The sequence below is a fragment of the Sitodiplosis mosellana genome, unplaced genomic scaffold (genome assembly GCF_009176505.1).
Source record: "Sitodiplosis mosellana isolate CC-2019 unplaced genomic scaffold, AAFC_SMos_1.0 Smas_scaffold_1, whole genome shotgun sequence".
Lineage (NCBI taxonomy): Eukaryota > Metazoa > Arthropoda > Insecta > Diptera > Cecidomyiidae > Sitodiplosis > Sitodiplosis mosellana.
This window is the reverse complement of record NW_022595244.1, coordinates 1,253,548-1,275,275: the sequence shown is the minus strand read 5'-3', so window position 1 is coordinate 1,275,275 and position 21,728 is coordinate 1,253,548. Positions and strand designations below refer to the sequence as shown.

The 21,728-nt window shown below is 38.1% G+C and overlaps 1 protein-coding gene across 1 annotated transcript in view; it reads left to right on the top strand.

Moving 5' to 3' along the window:
• The window catches only part of LOC129570205 (uncharacterized), a 60,575-nt gene that overhangs the window by 31,721 nt on the left and 7,126 nt on the right, over positions 1–21,728 (top strand). Inside the window, exons 4-7 of the mRNA XM_055449717.1 lie at positions 13,310–13,406; positions 14,771–14,884; positions 14,992–16,558; positions 21,242–21,332. Coding sequence (XP_055305692.1) covers positions 13,310–13,406; positions 14,771–14,884; positions 14,992–16,558; positions 21,242–21,332 — 1,869 coding nt within the window. The remainder of the gene's footprint in view (positions 1–13,309; positions 13,407–14,770; positions 14,885–14,991; positions 16,559–21,241; positions 21,333–21,728) is intronic.

Genomic DNA, 21,728 nt, shown 5'->3' with positions numbered 1-21,728 from the left:
TTTTGTTCACAAGTGAGCGAAAATTAAAATCGATACTTCTCCGTAAGCGATATATTATACATGGTGTATGTGCCATAATGTGCGTATCCTAATTTCATTTTAAGTATTTTGCAAAAGCGTCTGCCCAGCGAAACAACAAATAAATTATTGACCTTTTTTTTGCGAAAGGGTTTTCGTTTTAATAATGGAATGTGATAGAGTGGGACGAGTGAAAAAAAAACGGATAGTGTATGTTCATCGCTTTTAATTCTCTATTGCTTTGGTTTTGCTGGTGGGCCAGTATCGTTTACAAACTTGGTTGAAATTTTATATTGTGATTTGGGTCGACAAACACAATTACCAGATTAAAATCACTTAAAATCTACCGTAATAGATTTTCCCCCATTGAAAAGACAGCATAAAAGACGATTTGCTTGCACATAAACAAGCATTTCCATGATTATCATCGTCATTATTTTGGTGGATATATATTCATAGTCGTCATCACTCCATCTTTTCCACTTTTGGTGCCACCACATCGATATGCGGCTGTCGAGTATGCTAAAAAAAGGTGAAACCCGTACAAAATACGGTGCGAGTGGAGCACATTATATTTTCGGTACGTTAACAATGAATGGTGAGCTGTTAATCTGGGTTAATCATTACCTTTTTCCCTTAAACGTCTACCAGTCGATGATGCTCGTTTGAACGGCTTGCACATACACATCCGTTCCGTTCCGGAAGTGTATGTGGAAGATGGGCGGTGGATTGGGCGATGAAACGCAACAATACACACAATTACGAAAGCAATCAATTCGTTTGAAGTTGCTACTTGTTTGCCAGCAAAAAGTATGCAAATGAATTGTCCGCCGTTATCTGGCAAGTTTCCTTTCCGCCGCGTAAAACCACCCAAAATGAGAAAGAACAACGTCAAAATTGAATAAATAAACAAGCATACTGTCAGAGCTCGAATGTTCGATTTGGGAATTCAATAAAATTTGCAAATATGAACCACCTTCGGCGAGTATCATACCAAAATCTCAAGCTAAACACAACATATGAAAAGGAAAATGTGATGTAACGAGCGCAATGTAAGCGAAACGAAAAGCTTTATTCTTCTCTCTTTCTCTCTCCGGTTTTTTTCTTCGCTTTGTTTTTCCACATCTGATACAATAATTATGTGCAAGTTGCTAAGGAAATCATTATTTCCAATGAAGTAAATTCATGCACGCAATGACTGAATATCAGCGATAAAGGCACGCATGTCATCGCTCTTAATAACGGCACATTTGCTTTTACTCGTTGCACACCATATCAGCAGAATGAACGTAGGATTTGAAAAAGAGAAAAAACACCAGCGACAGAGAGAGAATTTGTGAAAATATGTTCCGCCACGGGCTACGAAATCGTACGCTTGCAGCAGCTGATCAATATTTGCTCGTATGTTGTGCTTCTGTGTGTATGTGTGTATGTGGGTTCTTTTTTTTCGGAGTTGATATCATGGAAAAACATTGCATTGAAACATGGAACATGTATCCAATTGGGATTTCAAAATCCACGCACCACTTTTATACAGTGGAAGAGAAAAAAAGCAGCACATTTTCAATCAAGAATTCAATAAAACTCCCATAAACGGATTGTTTTCAAACGTGAGCCAAATAAACACCGATGAAGCTCTGTGCGAACCGCAGCCAAAGGGAAACATTCAGCTCTCATACTCAATGAGTAGAAAAATATGGCATACAATGAAAGTGTATTTGGGGATGCGAATCCGTTTCGGACAGATATTTCACTTACGATATTGAGTCACTTACGTTGGAAATGAGCACACAACGAGGAGCGAAAAAAACGGCCCTTATAAATACGTATCCGCAAAAATTATGCAATTTTCAAAAAATTCTCCTCAACCCACGACTCGATTCAATACATTTAATTTGTATAAATCGCTTCGCATTGAAACATTTACATTACATTGCACTTTTAATGGCAGCTTGCTTATGGGTTTATTGAAGCGCATTTTCCCTCCGTTTGCATTCACTTACACACAAGTTTATTCAAGAAAAGTGTGAAATGTAAAAAGGTTTCCGTCTCTATCTCCTTTCATTATATTGGGTCAATTCGAAAGTTTCCGCCGTTTTTTTTGTCTAAAAATACATTTATTGCAAAATAAATTGAAAATGTACATTAACCAATGTATTCGCCATCGTTAGCTATGACTTCCCGCCATCTTTCTGGCAGCTTGTGGATTCCTCGCTTGAAGAAGTCCTCGTCTTTTGAGGTTATTTTTATTATTTATTTTTATTTTTATTTTTATTTTTATTGATTTATAATGGTGTTGAAAACAGGAAAAAATCCCAATAACATTCTTCACCTATGAGTTCTGATCACATTTTTGTTGACTTTCAATTTTACATTTTCTAATTACTTTTTGGCAATATATTACTAATAGTAAAAAGCAAAAGAAAAAATAGTATAATTATTTAGTTTAAAATTAATAAGTTGTAAAAAATAAGAATTGATTATAATTTTAAATTCGATTGCAAGTAAATTATCTCAACTGATGCAGTTAAAACATTGCCTTATTATATTGCTATTTGCATCAATTATTTTAATATTTCAACTTTGACTGAAGTTGCTCATTATTTTATTTTTAAACAGTTCATAGTTTGCATCAAGAATATTAGTTGCTTTGAATTTTCTTTCGTATAGTAACTGCGTTCTAGTCACAGGATTTCTGTGAAGCCCATAATCATTATTTGTAGGTTGAGGATTGAAAAGTATGTTCGATCTATTCGACCGTCGGCTTATTCTGAAGTACGGTCTAGAATGTGAGCAATAGTTCCGGTTGTGTACTAATTTATGTAGTAAGCATGCATCAAAGTATTCCCTTCTCATTTCCAGTTCTAACATATTTAAGTATTTGATGCGATTGGTATATGATTGAGGATTTTGTCTGAGTTTAAAGAAAACAATTCTAGTGTATTTCCTTTGAACTCTTTCAATTTTCTCTTTATGATTGATCTGATAGGGATTCCACACCGCAGTGTTGTATTCCAATCTAGATCTCACCAAAGAATTGTATAAATACTTTAGGCATGTCAGGTCCTGGAAATCGGCTGTAGCTCTCATTATGAATCCCAACATGCTGTTAGATTTTTTTACGATTGAGTTTATATGTTCACCGAATTTGAGTTTGTCATCAAAGATGACTCCCAGATCTTTGACAGAACTGCACTGAGTGAGCGGAGTGGTATTCATAGTATACAGCGGTTGAGATGGAACGGTTTTGTTTGAAAAGATCACCACGTGACATTTTTCAATGTTTAAAAGTAATTTGTTGACTACACTCCACTCGTGCAGTCTATCGATGTCGTTTTGAAGTCTGTCAGCATCTACTTGAAATTTTACTTTGATATAAATTTTTAGATCATCAGCGAATAGGAGAAACTCACATTTTAGGATATGACTAAGGTCATTGATGAAAATGTTGAATAAAATTGGTCCCAGAACTGAGCCCTGAGGAACCCCCGAAGTTGGTTCAAATGTTGCTGATTTATCACCATTGAAGGTGACATACATTCGCCTATTAGTAAGATATGATCTGAACCAGCCTATGAGTTTTGTGTCAATACCAAAGTTTGCCAGTTTAGACAAAAGAATTTCGTGGTCAACAGTATCGAATGCTTTGGAGAAATCGGTGTATGCGGCATGCACTTCACACTTTTCATCCAAGGCATCTGACACATAGCTTACGTACTCAATCAGATTTGTATTGGTTGACTTATTTCTCATAAACCCATGTTGCCTAGGTGTGATTTGATCTTCAACCATTGATATCAGGTGTAAGTTAACGATTTTTTCTAAGACAATAGCTATAGAATTAGACATACAAATTGGTCTATAGTTCGATACCAATGACTCATCACCTTTCTTGAAAATTGGTGTCACGAATGACGTTTTGAATTCATCTGGATAGATGCCTGACCGGAGTGATCGGTTGAAAATCATTGAAAGTGGTATTGAAATTTGCTTACAAGTCTGTCTCAGGAAATAATTGGGAATGCCATCTGGTCCGCCGTTCTTATTTAAGTCAACTTTATCGATAATTGTTTCAACATCAACAGGTGTGATGTGGAATGATTGATCGGTATTTGAATGAACGGTATTGGTGATGTTGATTGAACGGTCTGATGAACGGTTGTTGTAAGTTGTCTTGAAATAAGTGGCAAACAGTTCACAAATTTCTCCGGGTCTTGAGACTATGACATTGTCATACTTAAATGATGATGGGTAGCTATTTGTTTGTTTCTTTCTCTTAGTGAATGCCCAGAACAGTTTTATGTTTGATTTGATATTTGCTTGGAGGTTATTTAAGTAATTACTGTAACACTGTTCAATTTTCAGTTTGCATTCCTTTCTAAGATCAGAGAAAAACTGATAATCACTGTCCAGAGCGGTTCTCTTCCACTTAAGTCGAGCCTTATCTTTCTTTTTTAATTTACTTCTTAAATCAAAGTCAAACCAGAAGGGGTACTTAGATTTTCTCCCGTAAAGGGGGGTATGTTTCTGAATAATGCCATTAAGTATGGAATAGAATTGTATCATTGCTAAGGCAAAGGATAAATTGTCAATGAATCGCCAGTCAATAACATCCAATTCTCCACAAATTGCCTCATAGTTGGCATGTCTGAACTTGAATTTTCTGTGGTTTACCACAGGAAGAAATTTTAATTTAATATCGATTATGATTTCTAGTGGTGGATGATATGTGTCTGGTTCAACAAGCGATTCCCTTGCCTTTGACACTTGAATTGCTCTATGTGGATCGGGGGAAAGAACCAAATCGAGTATATTTGTCTCCTCATTGTCGTAGTATACCTGATTGAATTGTTTGAAATTGCCAAAGCTGATGAGATTGAGAACCTCATGTGCGTTTGCATTCTCAAGAGAAAAAATACTCTTCATTTCTGCGGTGTACGTATCGCTCACGCTATGCGTTCGCTCTTTTTCTGCCTTATTCACACTTACACTATATTCGTCATACAAAACAACGGCAGAATCTAAGTGTAGAACGCATGCGGATACACTAAACGTTCGCGCTTCTCACACCAATACTAATGCATACGGTCTAGCGTCAATATCGCTACACACAACTGAAGCGCACCGCATACGTTCTACACTTAGATTCTGCCGTTGTTTTGTATGACGAATATAGTGTAAGTGTGAATGAGGCAGAAAAAGAGCGAACGCATAGCGTGAGCGATACGTACACCGCAGAATCGAAGGGTATTTTTTCTCTTGAGTTGTTTGTGTCTAAGGACGGGACCAGAATGCCCTCATCCCCGACATTCCATTCAATCATTGATACATTGAAGTCACCCAGTATGAGGACACGATCAGATGGATTTATCAATGCCAAATTATCCTTGACCTTTTCAGAAAAGGCAACATACAGATGGGTATTACTAGGCATTGGCGAAATGTATACTGTGCAAATGTACAAAAAATTATCTGAACCTTCGAGTTTGACTTGGATCCAGACATCCTCAACAAAGTTGATATTTGTTTCGAAGTCATATCTCCTAATTGAATCGATTGAGGGCTTATGCAAAATCCAACAACCACCTCCTCTAGTGGTGCCAGTTGCCTCGTAATTTCTGTCTCTACGGTGGGAAATATAGTTATTGGAAATATATTCGTTTGAATAAAAATCAGAATTAAGCCACGTTTCGGTCAAACACACAAAATGAGCCTTAATGTTTAAAAGGTTGGTGAAGAATTTCTTTGTTTTGGTTCTCAGTCCTCTCAAATTCTGATAAAAGAGCAGCGCCGCTATGATATCGTCGAATGATAATGACGAAGCCATGATAAACGAAGAAAATTCAAAGCAAATCGATGAATCAATGAGAAAAAAAAAGCAAAATAATTACGTTATTGAAAAAGAAAAAAAAAAGTTAGCAAGATGAAATGATTTTAATGAAATATTTGATAGTAGTAATTTGGTTCGAATCAAAATGGTTTCAATTAACAATGAGCAGTTCAATCAAAATTATATTTACAGGTCATTTCACTGTGCTGGTTGCTTATCTCCGTCTCTTGTCATTCGATAGCCGTGGACTCATTGAGTCTGGCTTGGACCTCTTTGTAGTTGACTTCATTCCTTCGGTTAGTTTCGCCATTGCCGCCATAGAACGAACGACTGTTGGTTTGTCGCTTTCGGTTTTCTTAACAAGGCATCCATTAGCCGCAATCCAACACGAGTGAATCGTTTGTTCGCGCACTCCCTGACGTCCAACAGCCAAAAGACGAGCGAAGAATGGTGTAATGTGATTATTGATGAAAATTTGCTTTTTTCGCTGGTCGTCGGCGCATTGTGCTACATCACCAAGTACAACATTCTTCTTCGCCTTTGATTCCAACGCTGATAGCTTTTTGTTGAAGTCGCTGAACTTCACCACGATTGTGCTCATTTGAGCAGATTTCCCAATCGTACGGTATACACCAGTGAAGTCAGATGGCACAAAGTTCAATCCAAATGCTTTGAAGATAGTCAGTGCAACATTGGTGACGTCTTCGTTATCCGTTTTCGGAAAACCGCAAATGTTCACGTTGTTTTTCAACTTTTGTTGTTTGTCCAGCTCCTTATCGTACGCAACAGCGTCAACCTTGCTTTCCATGTCATCCAATCGGCTAGTAACAGCAACTACATTTTGTTTGTTCGATTTCAGCTCAGCATTGATTGCTTCGAATTTACCGTCCAGTGACTTCTTCATCGTTGCGATTTCATCGGTAGTGTTTTGGTTTTGCCCTTTGATGTCCGATAAAATGGATAAAAGTTGATCATGTTTTGCGTCGGCATTTTTCTTGTTACGTTTTCCATCGACATTGGTGGTGTTTGCATTCACAGCGTTCGATTTGGCTGACTGGTTTAATGCTTTCGCTTTACTTGAACTGCGTGCACGATGGTTTTTTCCTCGGTCTGTCGGTTCACTCGATTTAACCGACGTTAAATCTATTTTCGGTGCTTCTTCATCACTCATGAGAAGAGAGTCATCGTCTCCAATAACCATTTTTGCTTCCGAATTTGCCATTTCGATGGTGATATTTCAATTCGACGGGATGATGAGAGAGAAAAAAAAAAAATAACCAGCACTGAATGACACACGATGTTTGGTTATGTCATTGAGTCATTGTTGACAATTCACCGGCGAAAAAACGGGCGAAATGATACAGCCCTGCACGCTGAATAACTCTTCTTCTTTACTCTCTTCTTTTTCTTTTTTTTCAATCACTTCTTTTTTCGATCGACGATAAACAAGATATTTCACGCTTTGCCGACTAAACTTCAATTTTTCCGAGGCCTTTTCAGTTTGTTTTATTATTAGAAAGTGTTTTGGCTTTGATAGAGCGAATATTTATTTTACAATTTATGATTTACTTGCAGCAGCTATTACTTGTATGCTGTTCACACTGTCAGACGAAACGTCGAATCTATATGTAGTCATCAACCCATTTTCGCACTTCTTCCTCATTTTGAAAGCGTACTTCAGACAGGGCAATCTGCATCGATCGAAATAGATAGTAGTCGCAAGGAGCAAGGTCTGGAGAGTACGCGGGCTGATCAAGCCGATCCCAACCGAGCTGCTCTACCTTATTTTTAACGATTGTTGCACGATGTGGCTTAGCGTTGTCATCGTGGAACAAAACATTGTGGTGTTTTCGAGCTATTAATGGCCGTTTTTCATCCAATGCATGAGCCAAATCATTCAATTGGCGTCGATAGCGTTCCTTATTAATCGTTTGATCTGATTTTAGCAGCTCATAATACACGACTCCTTTCATATCCCACCAGATGCACAGCATAACCTTATCGCAATGAATATCTCGTTTTGGCTGGGATGGCGCCGGTTGGCCGGGATCAACATACGCTACTTTACGCTTGGGGTTTTCGTAATGAACCCACTTTTCATCGCCGGTAACAATCCGATACAAAAAACTGTTCCTTTTGTGCTCTGCAAGATGTTTTGTGCATATTGCGATTCGTGCTTGAAGTTGCTCTTCAGACAGTTGATGTGGAACCCATTTTCCCAGCTTCTGAATCTTTCCCATGGCGTGCAAATGTCTGAAAATGGTTGCTTGGTCTACGTTCAACTCCAATGCAAGTTCTTTTTGCGTTTGACATGGATCTTCATCCAATAATGCTTGCAAATCGACATCTTCAATCGCTTCTGGCCGACCTGAACGTTCTTTGTCTTTCAAGTCAAAATCACCACTTTTGAATCGATGAAACCATTCTCTGCAGCTTCGTTCCGATGGAGCTTGCTCGCCATAAGTATCTGACAGCATTCGATGAGCTTCAGCGGCAGTTTTCTTCGAATCAAATAAGAAAAGAAGGGCCCCTCGAAAAAACACCTTATCACGATCCATTTTCAATCGATTCAAAAACAATGACGCAGAACGAAAAACGAATCTTTCTGCTCTGAGTTAGATTGCTAAATGTCACATCTACAAAATGCAATTGGATTCACTTGTCAAGCTACGCTCAGTTACAAGTGGCGACATTTAAATGTCAGCGGCGGAAACTTTCGAATTGACCCAATATATACAGATTTTGCAGTCATTTACTATCAATCAGTGATTGCGATATCGCTCTCAGCATCTCATAGGATAACTGAACGCGATAATTCAGCTGGATGAGATGACGCAGCGACGCATCGCCCAAGTCTATCGCCCGAGTCTTTGTGATACACACGCACACAATTCGATGCCGCGCGTCACTGAATGGGACTGAGTGTATAAGGATACCGCTGGGCGCATTGTGTGTATGTGTATCGCATGGACTCAGGCGATGCGTCGCTGCGTCATCTCAGCCAGCTGAATTATCTCGTTCAGTTATTATCCTATGAGATACTGAAAGCGATATCGCAATCATTACTATCGATTGAACAATGAATATTGTAATAAGTTTCCGACTGCTCGTTTCCGTACAATCTTTTCATTTCGGTTTTGTTGATTTTTATTCACACATACACTCGTTCGCCATCTCCACTCTCTCTCTCTCTCTCTTCGTTTCATTCCATCTTCTTTTTGGTATTTTATGAGTTTTGTAGATGTAGAAAAAAACCTTAGTTTTTCTTTCATCGTTTCGCTTGGACATTTATTGCGAAGTTTTGCAAAAGAGGTCTGTGCATAGTTTTCGCTCAAATTTAAAACGAACCAAAAGTTTGTACCAGATTCAACGGTGTTGATAGGACGGGAACATGTTTCTTTTTTTCTATTTTCATTACTGCTTGCGCGCACAGTTGGTTTTTTTTGTTTCTGCGGGCATACCGTTTCATGTATACAGCGGAATTGGTGTGTGAAAAATAGCAACGTTTATGGGCCATTGCAATATTTTGTCAGCGTGTACAGAAAAAAGTGTCTTTGCCAGCATACCTTTGCATTGGAATGGCAATGGTATGCGACGCATAGAATGCCGTTCACATCGAATATTTAAACGCAACCACCACACCGAATCGACATCGTTGCCGAAGTCATGAAGCATACTAGTGGCAATAAAGCATGTCGCTATCTATGCTTCCTCTCTTTGCGCACAAGTAACAACGGAGACAAAAAAAAATTGTGATTTAAATATACATAGCATCCTCTTTACTTCTTTTTTTTATTTACTTTCATCGTTATAATACCTTATTTTTGGCTGCCAAAGGCACTGTAACTCGACTCGCATGCTCCGCTGCTGCTGGTTGTGTTGTCACACTCGCAATTTTAATTCCGTCGTTGTCGATGTCATTGCGCACGGAAATGCTCGTTGCGCAAAATGCAGTTAGTCAAGAAAAAATTTAGAATTTTAATAAAATCACGCATTTTCTCACATAATTCTTCGTGCTATGCTGCAAATATAGTCGTGGAAAATTTCTTGTGGAAATGCTGCTTGTGAAAATATTGTGATAAATGCGCACGATATCTGCAGTCGAGTACACGCAATTTACAAGAGGTTTTACAACGTGATTTCGACGGCTATTCAAACACACTAAACCTTTATTGCGTTTAAAGTTTTGCGACAATTTGTTCAAAATTCTTCGTGTAAAACCGTTGCCATCGTTGGTACAATGTAGCTGAGTGTCAAGCGTAAGCGTCATCGTTGTCGTTGTCGTCGTCTCTTTTAGCCTGTCGTCTTTTCCAGAGAATGAAAATGCTGTCAATATAGTTAAAATGGGATACATTACAAAATATGCCAAGCTGAAATGAGAACGACTTAAGATCCATCTCGTACCTTGACTTTTGATTTCCTTGAATTTTACCCTTTTAAATTCTTAGCCCGTGTGCATGTCACACTTGATGAAGGATGAATTTCAGAGTAAACCACACAACCAACATTTGGCTGTACACAATTCAATATTTATTAACCACCCACTCATACACACAAACTTACAAATACACACTTGTTTAAAGTTGCTCAATGCTTACTGATTCGAATCAAATGTAATCAAATTGTGTGAACATGGAAAATCTCTTGATATTTACCATAATAGGCATCAAGGAATTAGAAATGAATGTGGTCTCGATATTTAAATGATTACCTCGTTTTCCAATTTGTCAACAACCATAACCATAACAACAACAACAACAGCAATAACAACCAGAGACTCGAACGGCATCGAGAATGAACGATGAAAATTACATTCAACCACCATTCGTTTTCATTTAAAGGAATTTTGCGGATGAACAAATGTTGATATGCAAACCATGGAACAATGCAACTGAATGCGGAAGAGAAGCACTTTTAACTGGATAAACAACTGTAAAGTAGATGTGGTGAAAAAACCAAATCTCAGACAATTCTTCGGAGAAAGGGAGGAGGGAGTCTGCAGAGAGAGAGAGAGAGAGAGAGAGAGAGAGAGAGAGAGAGAAGGAAGCAAGAGAAGCAACAGCAGCAGCTCGGCATTCAATAATGTTATTTGAATGTTGTATGCCGTGCTTTTTACTCTGTTTGTTTTGCATTTCATTTTCATTTCTTGTTGTTTCTGTTAGCGAATCTCAAACTAGGCATGCATCAGAATGAATGTGTAACAACAGGCGCTTGTAGCAAGCGCACACATTGATTCGAATGCTGAGAGTCATGCATTAAAAATAGGTCACATTAACGAGAGCGAGAGAGAGAGAGAGAATAAATGCGAAAGAGATAGAGGGATGAGAGATGGAGCATCTAGTCTGCACACAATGTATATATGTACAATGTTGGTTAAACACGTTTCAATACGTATATATTTGTGCGAGACGAGACAACAAAAACATCTAATCACGCAGCAAACTCGGGGTGTGTGTATGTTTTCTCGTAAAAGTTTTCAGCACAGTTGGGAGTTAGAGTAAAAGATACGACTTATTTTCCCAAACACACACATACTCTTTCGATGGTCGATGTTTTGTCGTATTTTTCATTCGGCCATCCGAATATTTTTCAATTTATCGCCATTTTGAATTAAAATCGAACAGCTTAAATTGTCAAGTTTGCACGAAATCCGGCCCGAAAAATTTCCATGGCAAAGTGTATTTATGTGCGACGATGCTTTTAACGAAGTGTGAAGCGCACAAAAACCACAATCCAGAGATCTTTGGCAACAAGCGGCCATATGCTCTATAAAACCACTTGCACTACGTGATGTGACAAAACCGAATCGCCGACAGCACATATTTCTAATGATGTAATGCCATAGCATTTAGCTCTTATATTCTCCGCTGCAACTTTTTCCACATGCCTGTCGTCGATTGGCGTTTGCATTTCGCCCTTTCTCCCTCTGGCTCTCCAGCGTTGTCGTCGTCATCCTCGTTTGGTTTCTCTCTTGGGCTGCTTTTAATGGTAATATATGATCTCGGCGGCATCACCTACACTCAGTTGACTGTTGCAGTTTTTGCTATTTAATGATGCACAATCACATGCACACACACACACACACACACACATACACCAATAAAAATGTCGAAAGCAAGCATCGAAACAACGTTTGCACCATTGCTTGCTCATACTCTCTTCTGACCTCCCAACAACGACCTACCTCCATAAAAAGAACGTTGTAGCGCGAAGACATGCTTCCACAGCATTGAGACTGTTAGTTTTGCAGCGTAAAAGCAAACAAATTATGGATGAGCAGATAGTTTTCATCATGGAAAACGGAGAGAGAGAAAGAGAGAGAGAGAGAGAGACGGTGTGTGGCACAAAAAGCGAAAGAAAAATGCGATGATGATTTGATGTTGACGCTTGTTTTATTAGTACTCGTCGAGCTGGATACTCAGTTATCATGGGTGAGCACGCGCGCTCTCAGCGCGGCCTCGTATTCAAGCCAATATTATCACGTGCTACGATTTCATCACTTTTCTGCTGTTGCTGCTGCTGTTGTTGGTGTTTTTGTTTTTTTGCATCTTCCTTTTTTGCTAATTTTCCCATCACGATGTACAACAAATCCGGAATAAAAATAATTGTAATCAGCTGCTGTGCGACACACACACACACACACACTCGCACAACCAGAAATGGAACAGCCAAACGAATACGAATCGTACATCCAACCATCTAGAATTACAAAAAGTACATCCAAGTGCTGCATCTACTGTATTTATACCCAACGTACGGTACAATCGTAGACATACTTATGTTTATTTATGAAAAGAAAATACATGCTTGATGTTTTTGTCGCCTCGTAAAAAAGACATGATGTATTCTTTGGTGCGGTCTGATCTTAACTGTCAGTTTCACTGTTGGTTTCAACACCAACTGCGTTCACACAAACGAAAACTTGCTTACAAATAGTACTAATAATTATTATTTGTCTTCTTTACTTCGCAGAAATTCCGTGGAATTGTTCAAATTCGGTTACTTTATTCATGATATACATTGAGATACCCCTTTCCATGCATTTATCTACATATAGATAGTGAATAAACTCAAACGGAGAGAAACAATTTGAATTCAAATCGGAAATGATATTTTGGCATTGCCATATTTATGTTCCGTTATTGCATTAGCACAGCAATCAACTTTAATTGTAAATATCAGTGTTTTTTCCGGCTCACAGCCGACTGCAGTTCGGCGAATTGAGTTCGCAATGAAGCATATTTATGAACATTTCATGCGTCAACACAGTTTAAAATGACATTTAATTTTTAGTATTCGTTGCTGCATTTGTGCTATGTAAATGTGTTGCAGAGAAGATTTGATGTCAATCAAAAAGTACTTTAGAATTTGATTATAATATGCCATTTTTTCTCTCATCTTTCTCATATTGTTTTCATGCAAATTGTATTCTTTTTTCGTTCTGTTTGTATTCTTTTCCAGAAATCGGAACGTTATCTGCCATCGTTTCAGACGATTGCGTATGCGATCAAAAGTGCTTCACAGAAATTCAATTGGACTGAAGCGATTATTTTTGCTGGTAAGTAGCTTATGGTATGAATTAAAATCAACCGTGAAGCTCAACGCATTTCCAACAGGTATTTTTATCCGTACAAATTTATGGGAAAGTTTTGCATCAAAATCTGCGATTAGCATACACTCTCTTTGTGGAGGATGGAAAAATCCAAGGCTTTCGTTGTTCCTCACAATGAATACATAATCGCTATTACATCGAATATTCTGCCTATTGTTCGTTGAGCTTTGCATAAGTATGAAAGACAAGTACTGCCATTATAATTATTACTCCGTTTCGATGGTTTCCCTCCTTGAATATAGCCATGAAAGAGAAGATGATGATGATGGTATACACTATCTGTCTACAGCTCTACACGCTCAGCATATTTATATCAATGTGCTTTATGTTGCAGCGCGCCCTCCCTGTTATTGAAATTTTCCATAAAATGCACTTAATTAACATCAAGAGTGTTTAAATAAATAGAAAGTCTCGAAATAAATTCATAAATTGAACGGTGGAATTATGCTGTGAGCAACGGAAATAGAAATTCCCTACTTGAAATCTCGGCAAATCCAGATGGAGTATTTTTTTCTGCTTTGAAGAGAGAAAGAAAAAGACGCCTCAAAAATAGCGCAGCGCGCCTTTTTCTTTAAAGTTTAATAATCTGGAAACAGTGAACAGTGTTTTATTCTTCTTTTGCACCGAAAACATTTTCTTCATCATCAAATCATATTCCCTCTTGCGAAAACAACTTATAAACCCAGCAAACTCTGTGTGTTTGTATATAGTTGCAAAGCTCGGTGGAGGAGCTCATTTCTCAAGTGGTTTCGTGAAGTTCAAGTGATTCATTACGAAGCATGTTCAGCTTTTATTATGGAATCCTTACCGTAAAGCTCCTTCTTTCAATCTCATGCTAGCTCACTCGCACCCACTCAACCTCTGTGTTTCTCTCCTGCCCGCGTACGCTTCGAAGCACTCACTCAAATGTGACAGAAAGGCTGTAATCAAATGCTTTTCATCATTCGAGTCCTGTTGAACATATACGTACAGATAGGAAAAGGTCGAGGGCAGGTGCACTTGTGTTCATCATCGCCATCAAAAAGATTTTCCAAGATCGCACATCAATCACTATGGATGAATGAACACAATATATAGGGTGTGTATTGCAGCCATCCCCTAACTGCTACTGCAGTGTATAGGTTATTTGATTCGTTGCGAAAAATATTATGGAATTACTTGACATTGTGCCATGAGACTTCTCTCGACTCGAAATAACATAATTTCATCGTGCAAACGCGTACAAATACGTATTATGCAGACAATGGCAGAATTTTGTAGCGAAATATAACATCAATTTGCGATTTAAGAATTTGATTCTTTTTTTTCAGATAACGAATGGGGTTTACCATTGGCAATAGCAGCGAATTTACATTTTCCATATCGTATTAAAATCGGTTTGGATGATTCCACCGATTTTCATAATATGGATGCATTTGATAGACGTAAGTTAAACCAAAAATCCATTTAAATTAATTTTCGATAATCAGAATAATAAATGTAAAATGAATGAGAAACAAAAAAATAATAATAATTGATTTTTCATTTTCAGTGTTCATTATCACATCGTCGTTAAATTCGTATGAAACATTAACCCTGATGCAACAATTGAGCGTTTATAATCGATCGAAAATCTTAATTATTGACATAATCGGCAACGTTTTCAATAACCACAGTGAATTTTATAAAACAATCAATCAACACAAAGGAAATCGTTTGACGCAAAATTTACTGGTATTGACAACGTTGACAGCCAATCTGAAGCGATTTCTCAATGCAACATTCACCACGGAATTTAATAATATCTATGGCAAAATGAGCGATGAACCAACGGCGGCTGTATTCGCAATGAAACCCCCTACATCGAGTACAGTGGACGACAATGACGACGACGACGACGACGACGACAAAAACAGCGATGTGAATGTAAGCACAGTTATTAATTTGGTGGAACAGCGATTGAATGATTACCACGGTCCACGCACCGCATACAAAAGCGTTGATGATAATATTCTAGTGCATTTTAACGAAAGCGAATTAATTTTAATTGCATCTGTTTTGGAAAAGTTGTACAACGACAGTTGTCGTTTGGCAACGGTGGCCGCGATACACGCGGAAAGTGTGTCAAACGGAGCGGTATCTTCGCATGATGTGCACAATAAAACAAATAAATTCGTGAAATTGGGCAATGCCACTCGTGCAGATGGTGTGAGCGAACCGCTTCCAATGTGTGCTCCGAATAATAATACAAATAGTTTTTCGAAATGTGAAATGGTTTTGCGCGAGCGAACAGCACTGTTCGCTAATAGTACACGTACGATGGATATTACAAAAGTTTTATGTGCGCAAATACAATTATGGCGGCAACGGAATCCAACGTTGCTGCTGCTGTTGCCATCACCATCACCACCACCACTCCAACGGCAAAATAAAAAATCAAACAGTGTGGCAAATATTTTGAATAGAAATGTAAACAATCTTGGGAAAAATCGAACCACCACCGCCGCTGCCGCCACAACAACCAGCACCGCAACTGATGTAGATGGTCGACCGAACGACGATGGATCGCATGCAAATCTGACTTCCGCTACGAGCAGTGAATCTGTAAATTTGATACCAAATCAACTTGATGCCGAATTCAGTGAATATTTTCCATTTTTCGATTTTATCGTAACGAAACTAGTGCTAAGTCATAATTTAACTGTCGATTATAACAACCAAAGCGGTAGAAGTTTTGTAACTGCTGCACCAAATGGTTCGGCAACGGCGTCGCCTGAAAATACGTTCGATTTTTGTATGCTTGAGCTCCATCGGAGTCAGGCAATTTCGATAGACGGTGAAAACGTTGGCAACAATAACAATAGCGATGCTACTTTGAATCGAACACACATCACGACCACATTTGTATGGCGGCCGGTTCTTATTTTAAGGCAAAATGAACTCCATCAGAACATCTTTGTCACCCATCCGCTGTTGCCATATCGATATCCGAGCTGGTTTTTTGACAATACACATAAATTTTGGACGTGTGGCTTGTTGTGTTGGATTTTAGCTGGTATCGTTGTATTGTTACTCGTTTGTATTTTGGTGGCGAGCATCACGTTCGGTTTGGCAATTAGGTGAGTAGATGATTCGAGCATTCGTGTGTGGGTGTGTGTGCGGTTAGCTTCATTTTCACTAAGCTCTATCTCTTGCATCAATTTATTGTTGATTTTTGTTCTTTTTTTTCACCTATTCTCTCTTGTTTGCGGCAACCATTTTTAATTTGATTCTTAACACCGAAACCGCTCTCGTTCTCTCTGGAGTAAACGTAAAACCAATAAAACTCGATTATATTGTTATTCATAATAGTTTTTGCAAAGTATAACCGGCTTGGATTTTGTATATGTGGTTTTTCATTTGGTTGCTTTAATTTCGACGTTATAACCCATTTCCCGTTTTTCGTTTCGTTTCGCTTTTTTTCGCTGTTTTTTCCATGACGGATTAAACGTATGGAATCGATGTACAAGTATTTCATTTGCAAAGCATTGTTTTCCATGCATACCAATTTGGATGCAAATTTACCGAAAAAAGCAGAGAGAGGGAGCGTGAGAGGTAGAAATAATTTGTGCATTTGAGCAAACTGAAAAACGATTCAATTTTCGCAGCATCACCAGCATTGTGATAGAAACAATTCGAAGCGCGAAAAGGTCATTTTCATTTAATCCGGATCGGAATGCTTGCAAATGCATGCACATTTCCGCATGTATTCATTGCTCATTTGTGAATGATGACGCGCACCGCATGATAGAAAATAAAGCACGCAACAACAACAACAACATGCGATTGCCCATTTGATCGGAAATTCATTATGTCAGTGGTGCAAAGGTATGATGTTTGCACATCTTTCAAACAAAACAAACGCATTTCGGTATGAGCATGTCGGTTTTGATAGTATATTATTGGAGTTTTATCGAAATTACTAGGCGGATTGAAAAGTCGGGTACTTTTTGAATGAAAACACATTTTTTTCGCAAAATTTCATTTGATTTCTCAATATAGGCTCCTTTTAGCTCGATACAGTGAGCCCAACAATCTTCCAACTTTTGGATGCCTGCTAAATAGTACGATTTGTCCAATGTCTCAAATTAGCTATCTGTTTCGAACTCGACTTCTTCATTGTTGTAAAAACGCCTTCCACAAAGTCATCTTTTGAGGTTTGGGAACAAGTAGTAATCACTGGGGGCCAGGTCAGGAGAATACGGCTGGTGCGGAAGCAATTCGAGGCCTAACTCGTGCTTTTTAGCCATGTTCCGTCCACCCTCTAGCCTGTTGACTGGACTCCGGAGTGTAGTGATGGATCCAAGTTTCGTCCATCATCACTAATCGACGCAAAAACTCACTCCGGTTGCGGTTAAAATATGCTAAATTGGCTTGAGAAGTGGTTACACGAATGCGTTTTAGTTGAATTGTCAGCAAACGCGGCACCCATCTTGCGCATAGCTTATTCATATGCAAATGTTTAAGCAATATGTTAAGCACCCGTTCATATGAGACGTTTACAGTCTCAAATATCTCACGCATGAAATTTACGATTACTTACGCATTTTCGGATGATTTAACACCAGATCATGCATTTTGTCTATCATTTCTGAGGTAGTAACCTCATTTAGACGACCTGGGCGTCTTCGGTGCTCGTGCGACCACACTTAAATTCAGTAAAACACTTGTGGACCATTTTATGAGATGGTGCGGAGTCCGAATAATACTTTTTAAGCGCCACTTCGGTCTGGGCGATGGTTTTTCCACACAAAAAATAGTGTTTAATCAACACACGAAATTCACTTTTTTCCATGTTTACACAAATATTTGGAGGTTCGTTGCTTCAAAATGCTATAACTCATGAAATAATGGTCGGATTTGGCTCCAATTTTGACAACTGTCTTCTGAAGAATGGTACTTGGCAAAAACCATAAGGATTTTGTATCAGTGTCTCCCTCTCATAGAAAAGTACCTGACTTATCAATCCACCTAGTAAATCGTTTTGAAAAGCTGTTGATTTCCATTCAATCCATCAAGTCTTTGGGCTTTTCAGAGACTTTTCTGTTCGAACAACGCATTTTTCATCACAGAAAAGATGAAAAAAACTGATATATCTATTGATGGCAGCTGAGTGAAAAACAAGACCGCAGAGCTTCGCTCCGCTCCACTCTGCGTTCTTGAGTTTTTAGTTACTTGATCTATTTTGTTGTTTCACAACAAATTATTTTTTGGCGCACTACATGAAATGTATTTCATCAAAGTAACTTTGAAGTAATATATTTATTTGCAAAATGAATTACAAGATCTTGGTTTTATTTCTTTTTTGAAATATACTGCCTTTGGTTTAAATATAATAAAAAATATGAGCATAAAATTCAAATTCACCATCATTTGTTTCATCACTCAAAAAGTATTAAAAAAAAGAGCAGATTATTAGCTCTAAATTTCATGTAGTGCTAAAAAGGAAATATTTCAAAGCAGTATTCATCATGGTGATTTTCCCATTCGTCAAAAAAATCGATTTCGATTCGGCAGAAATACGACAAAAGAAATGGAATACCACAAGATCAAGGATGGAAGGGGAAAAAAGGAAGAGAAAAAGAATGTAAGAAAGGTCGTATGCATTCAGAAGAAAAATAGAAAGAGAATTATAACGAGAGAGAAAAAAGAAATCTACAATCAAGCCAGATTCAACAAATTTCCACTGCTATCTCTAATTCGGTGGGTTTGATCTGCCTCTTTCTGTGAGTGGGGCTGTCGTACCGATTCAAAAGACTGAATAAATTGCTGCCAAAACAGCTTTATTGCGTTCATGTCATTGAGATTTGACTCTATGGACTCATTCTTTTGTTTCCACGAATCGTTGGCATATTTGATAAGTTTTATCTATTTCGTATTACATCCTTTGAGCATCACTCAAAATCGATGATTTGAAACGAAGAGAAAAAAAGAAGCTCGGCACACTCTCGCTCACGAGCGAAAACAAAAATAGAATGGAATCACATGCAAACGAAGAACGTTTATATTCATCATCCTTATGCACGATGGGATTCGGTGTTTGGACTTCAGAGTCAATCGACTTCTTTTGAATACATGCGGAATACATAATCTCTTGTGGTAATAAAATACGACGCATTTCAACGGTTCAACATTTCCATGTACAAATCTGGGCGCAAAAGGCAAAAGCAAAGCCGACGCTTGAGAAACAAATGCGGAAAAAAAACCTTCAAAACAAGTAATTTGATTTGATTTGGTTCGCAAAATTTGTTGATCCCATGCCGCGGATATATGCGAACATTTTGATAATGTTGCGAAGCCGCTCACGACTTATTCTGTTAAATTTCGTGTATTTTTGGAGTAAACAAGCAAAAATTAAACTTTTCACTTGCTGTGACAATGTACCACCCGGCCAATTTGTGTGTGCGCGCGCCCGACAGCATTCTTTTCTGCTTCTGTTCTGTTCCGCTGGAATCAACAGCAAGGAAATAAGGAATCTCTTTAATCTACAACCGGTCGCCTCTCATAAATAGTGCTGCAAACAAAAGCATGTTAATGAAAAAAAAGGTCTGACCCCCCACTCTCTCTCTGCCTTTCTTAAATAATTTGTTTATTCAAAACGTACGAACGAAACGAGAAGAGATTTCTCGTCTGTTTTTTCCCTTTGATTTTCTTTTTTTTCGGTGTTAAATTAATTCGGAGAAAGGGATTCCGAACGTTTGTCGAGAATCCAACTGTTAAATGCTTATTATTTATGCGAATTTATTCAGTGAGCGCGAGAATCACATCGTCCGTCGATTTACAGATGATTCGTATTCATCGGGTGGATATCATTCCATTTTCGCTGTGATGAACACACTCATTTCCATTGTAAAATGTTTTCACTGGAAATCGTTAGGCCAATAAAAATGGAAATCTATTGTTGAACCATCGCATAGCAGAGGCGTGAATAAGCATCTGAAAAGTCGTATCATAAAATAAAAATTAATGTAAAATGCGAAGAAGAAAAAAAAATAACATGTTCACGCTCGGAAAAATCATTCCAACAGTCTATGGCCAGCGCTATGTGTGTGTACGCGCGCGTATTTTTTCCCTTTGTTATTTTCATTTCACCAAAGTAAACTGCAGCCCAAAGCATTTTTATTACTCTGCTTATTTCGTTACAGCGACATTGTCTCCGCGTATAGTTTAAACTTTTTCCTTTTGAGCTTCTCTCCTTATCTCTCTTGCCCATCCGCCCCATCTCGCTCTATCGGTCTGCATCATTTTTCTGGCACTCTGTTTTTGTCCCAATTATGATTATTGTGTACGACAAGCAAGCAAAAAATAGAGACAACGAAAAAAAATAGTCAAATGATTTCGAGTATATATTGTTGCGTTGGCAATTGGCCTGAACTGCTTTTCTTCTATATTCCTTTCATTTGCTTTCATTTGCTTTGTTATCCATTTTTCGCGCATCTTATTGTTTCGTCTTCATCAAATTCCGTCCAGCGGCTTCTTTGCTCTCACTCTTCGTTTATTCAGTGGATTTCTGTTTTTCTCGACTTTTGTTTTGTTTCCATCTCAACTTTTAACAAAGTTGAAGTTTTTGGTTAATTTGCTGCCTTCCATTTTGGTCTTTTTTATTCGCAAATGATCTATGCCCCTCACATCGTCAGATCAATTATTCACTTATGACTCTACTCTCTCTTTCTCTCGTTTCTTTGTTTCTTTATTTCGCTTTTGTGCTCTTCATTTGTGTTTGGCGTGTTTCTTTTTGTCTTCATTTAATGGATGCATCGCAGAAATTATTTGCTGAAGAAGCGACTATCGAAGGGTCCCAATAAAATTGTTCTGTCGGCCGCCGATTTCGTTTTTCCGATTGACGTGCGACGGGTAAGTTGCCATTAATGTTCCTAACTTATTTATTCAACAAGCCGAAAGGAACGACAAAGAAAATTCGTGTTTTTTTTCCAGAGGTTGGTTGCAGATAAATTTATTTATATAAATTTCGAATATCAAATAAATTTATCCGATATTTTTCATGCGTTGTGTTGTTCTGACGCATTCGTAGCACATAAACGAAACATCGGCTGTTGTATTGGCGGCCAGCTATTCATCGCAGGAATGAGATTTTTGTTTTGTTCATTCAACGATATTTGTGAACAAGTCTGCCACTGTGTCACTACATAGTATATATAAGGAATGTGCAGAGACGAAAATGTTCGCCATTTAGTTTTACATTGCCAACACATTAGTTATGGAGATTTTGTTTATTTTTTGTTGTTTGTA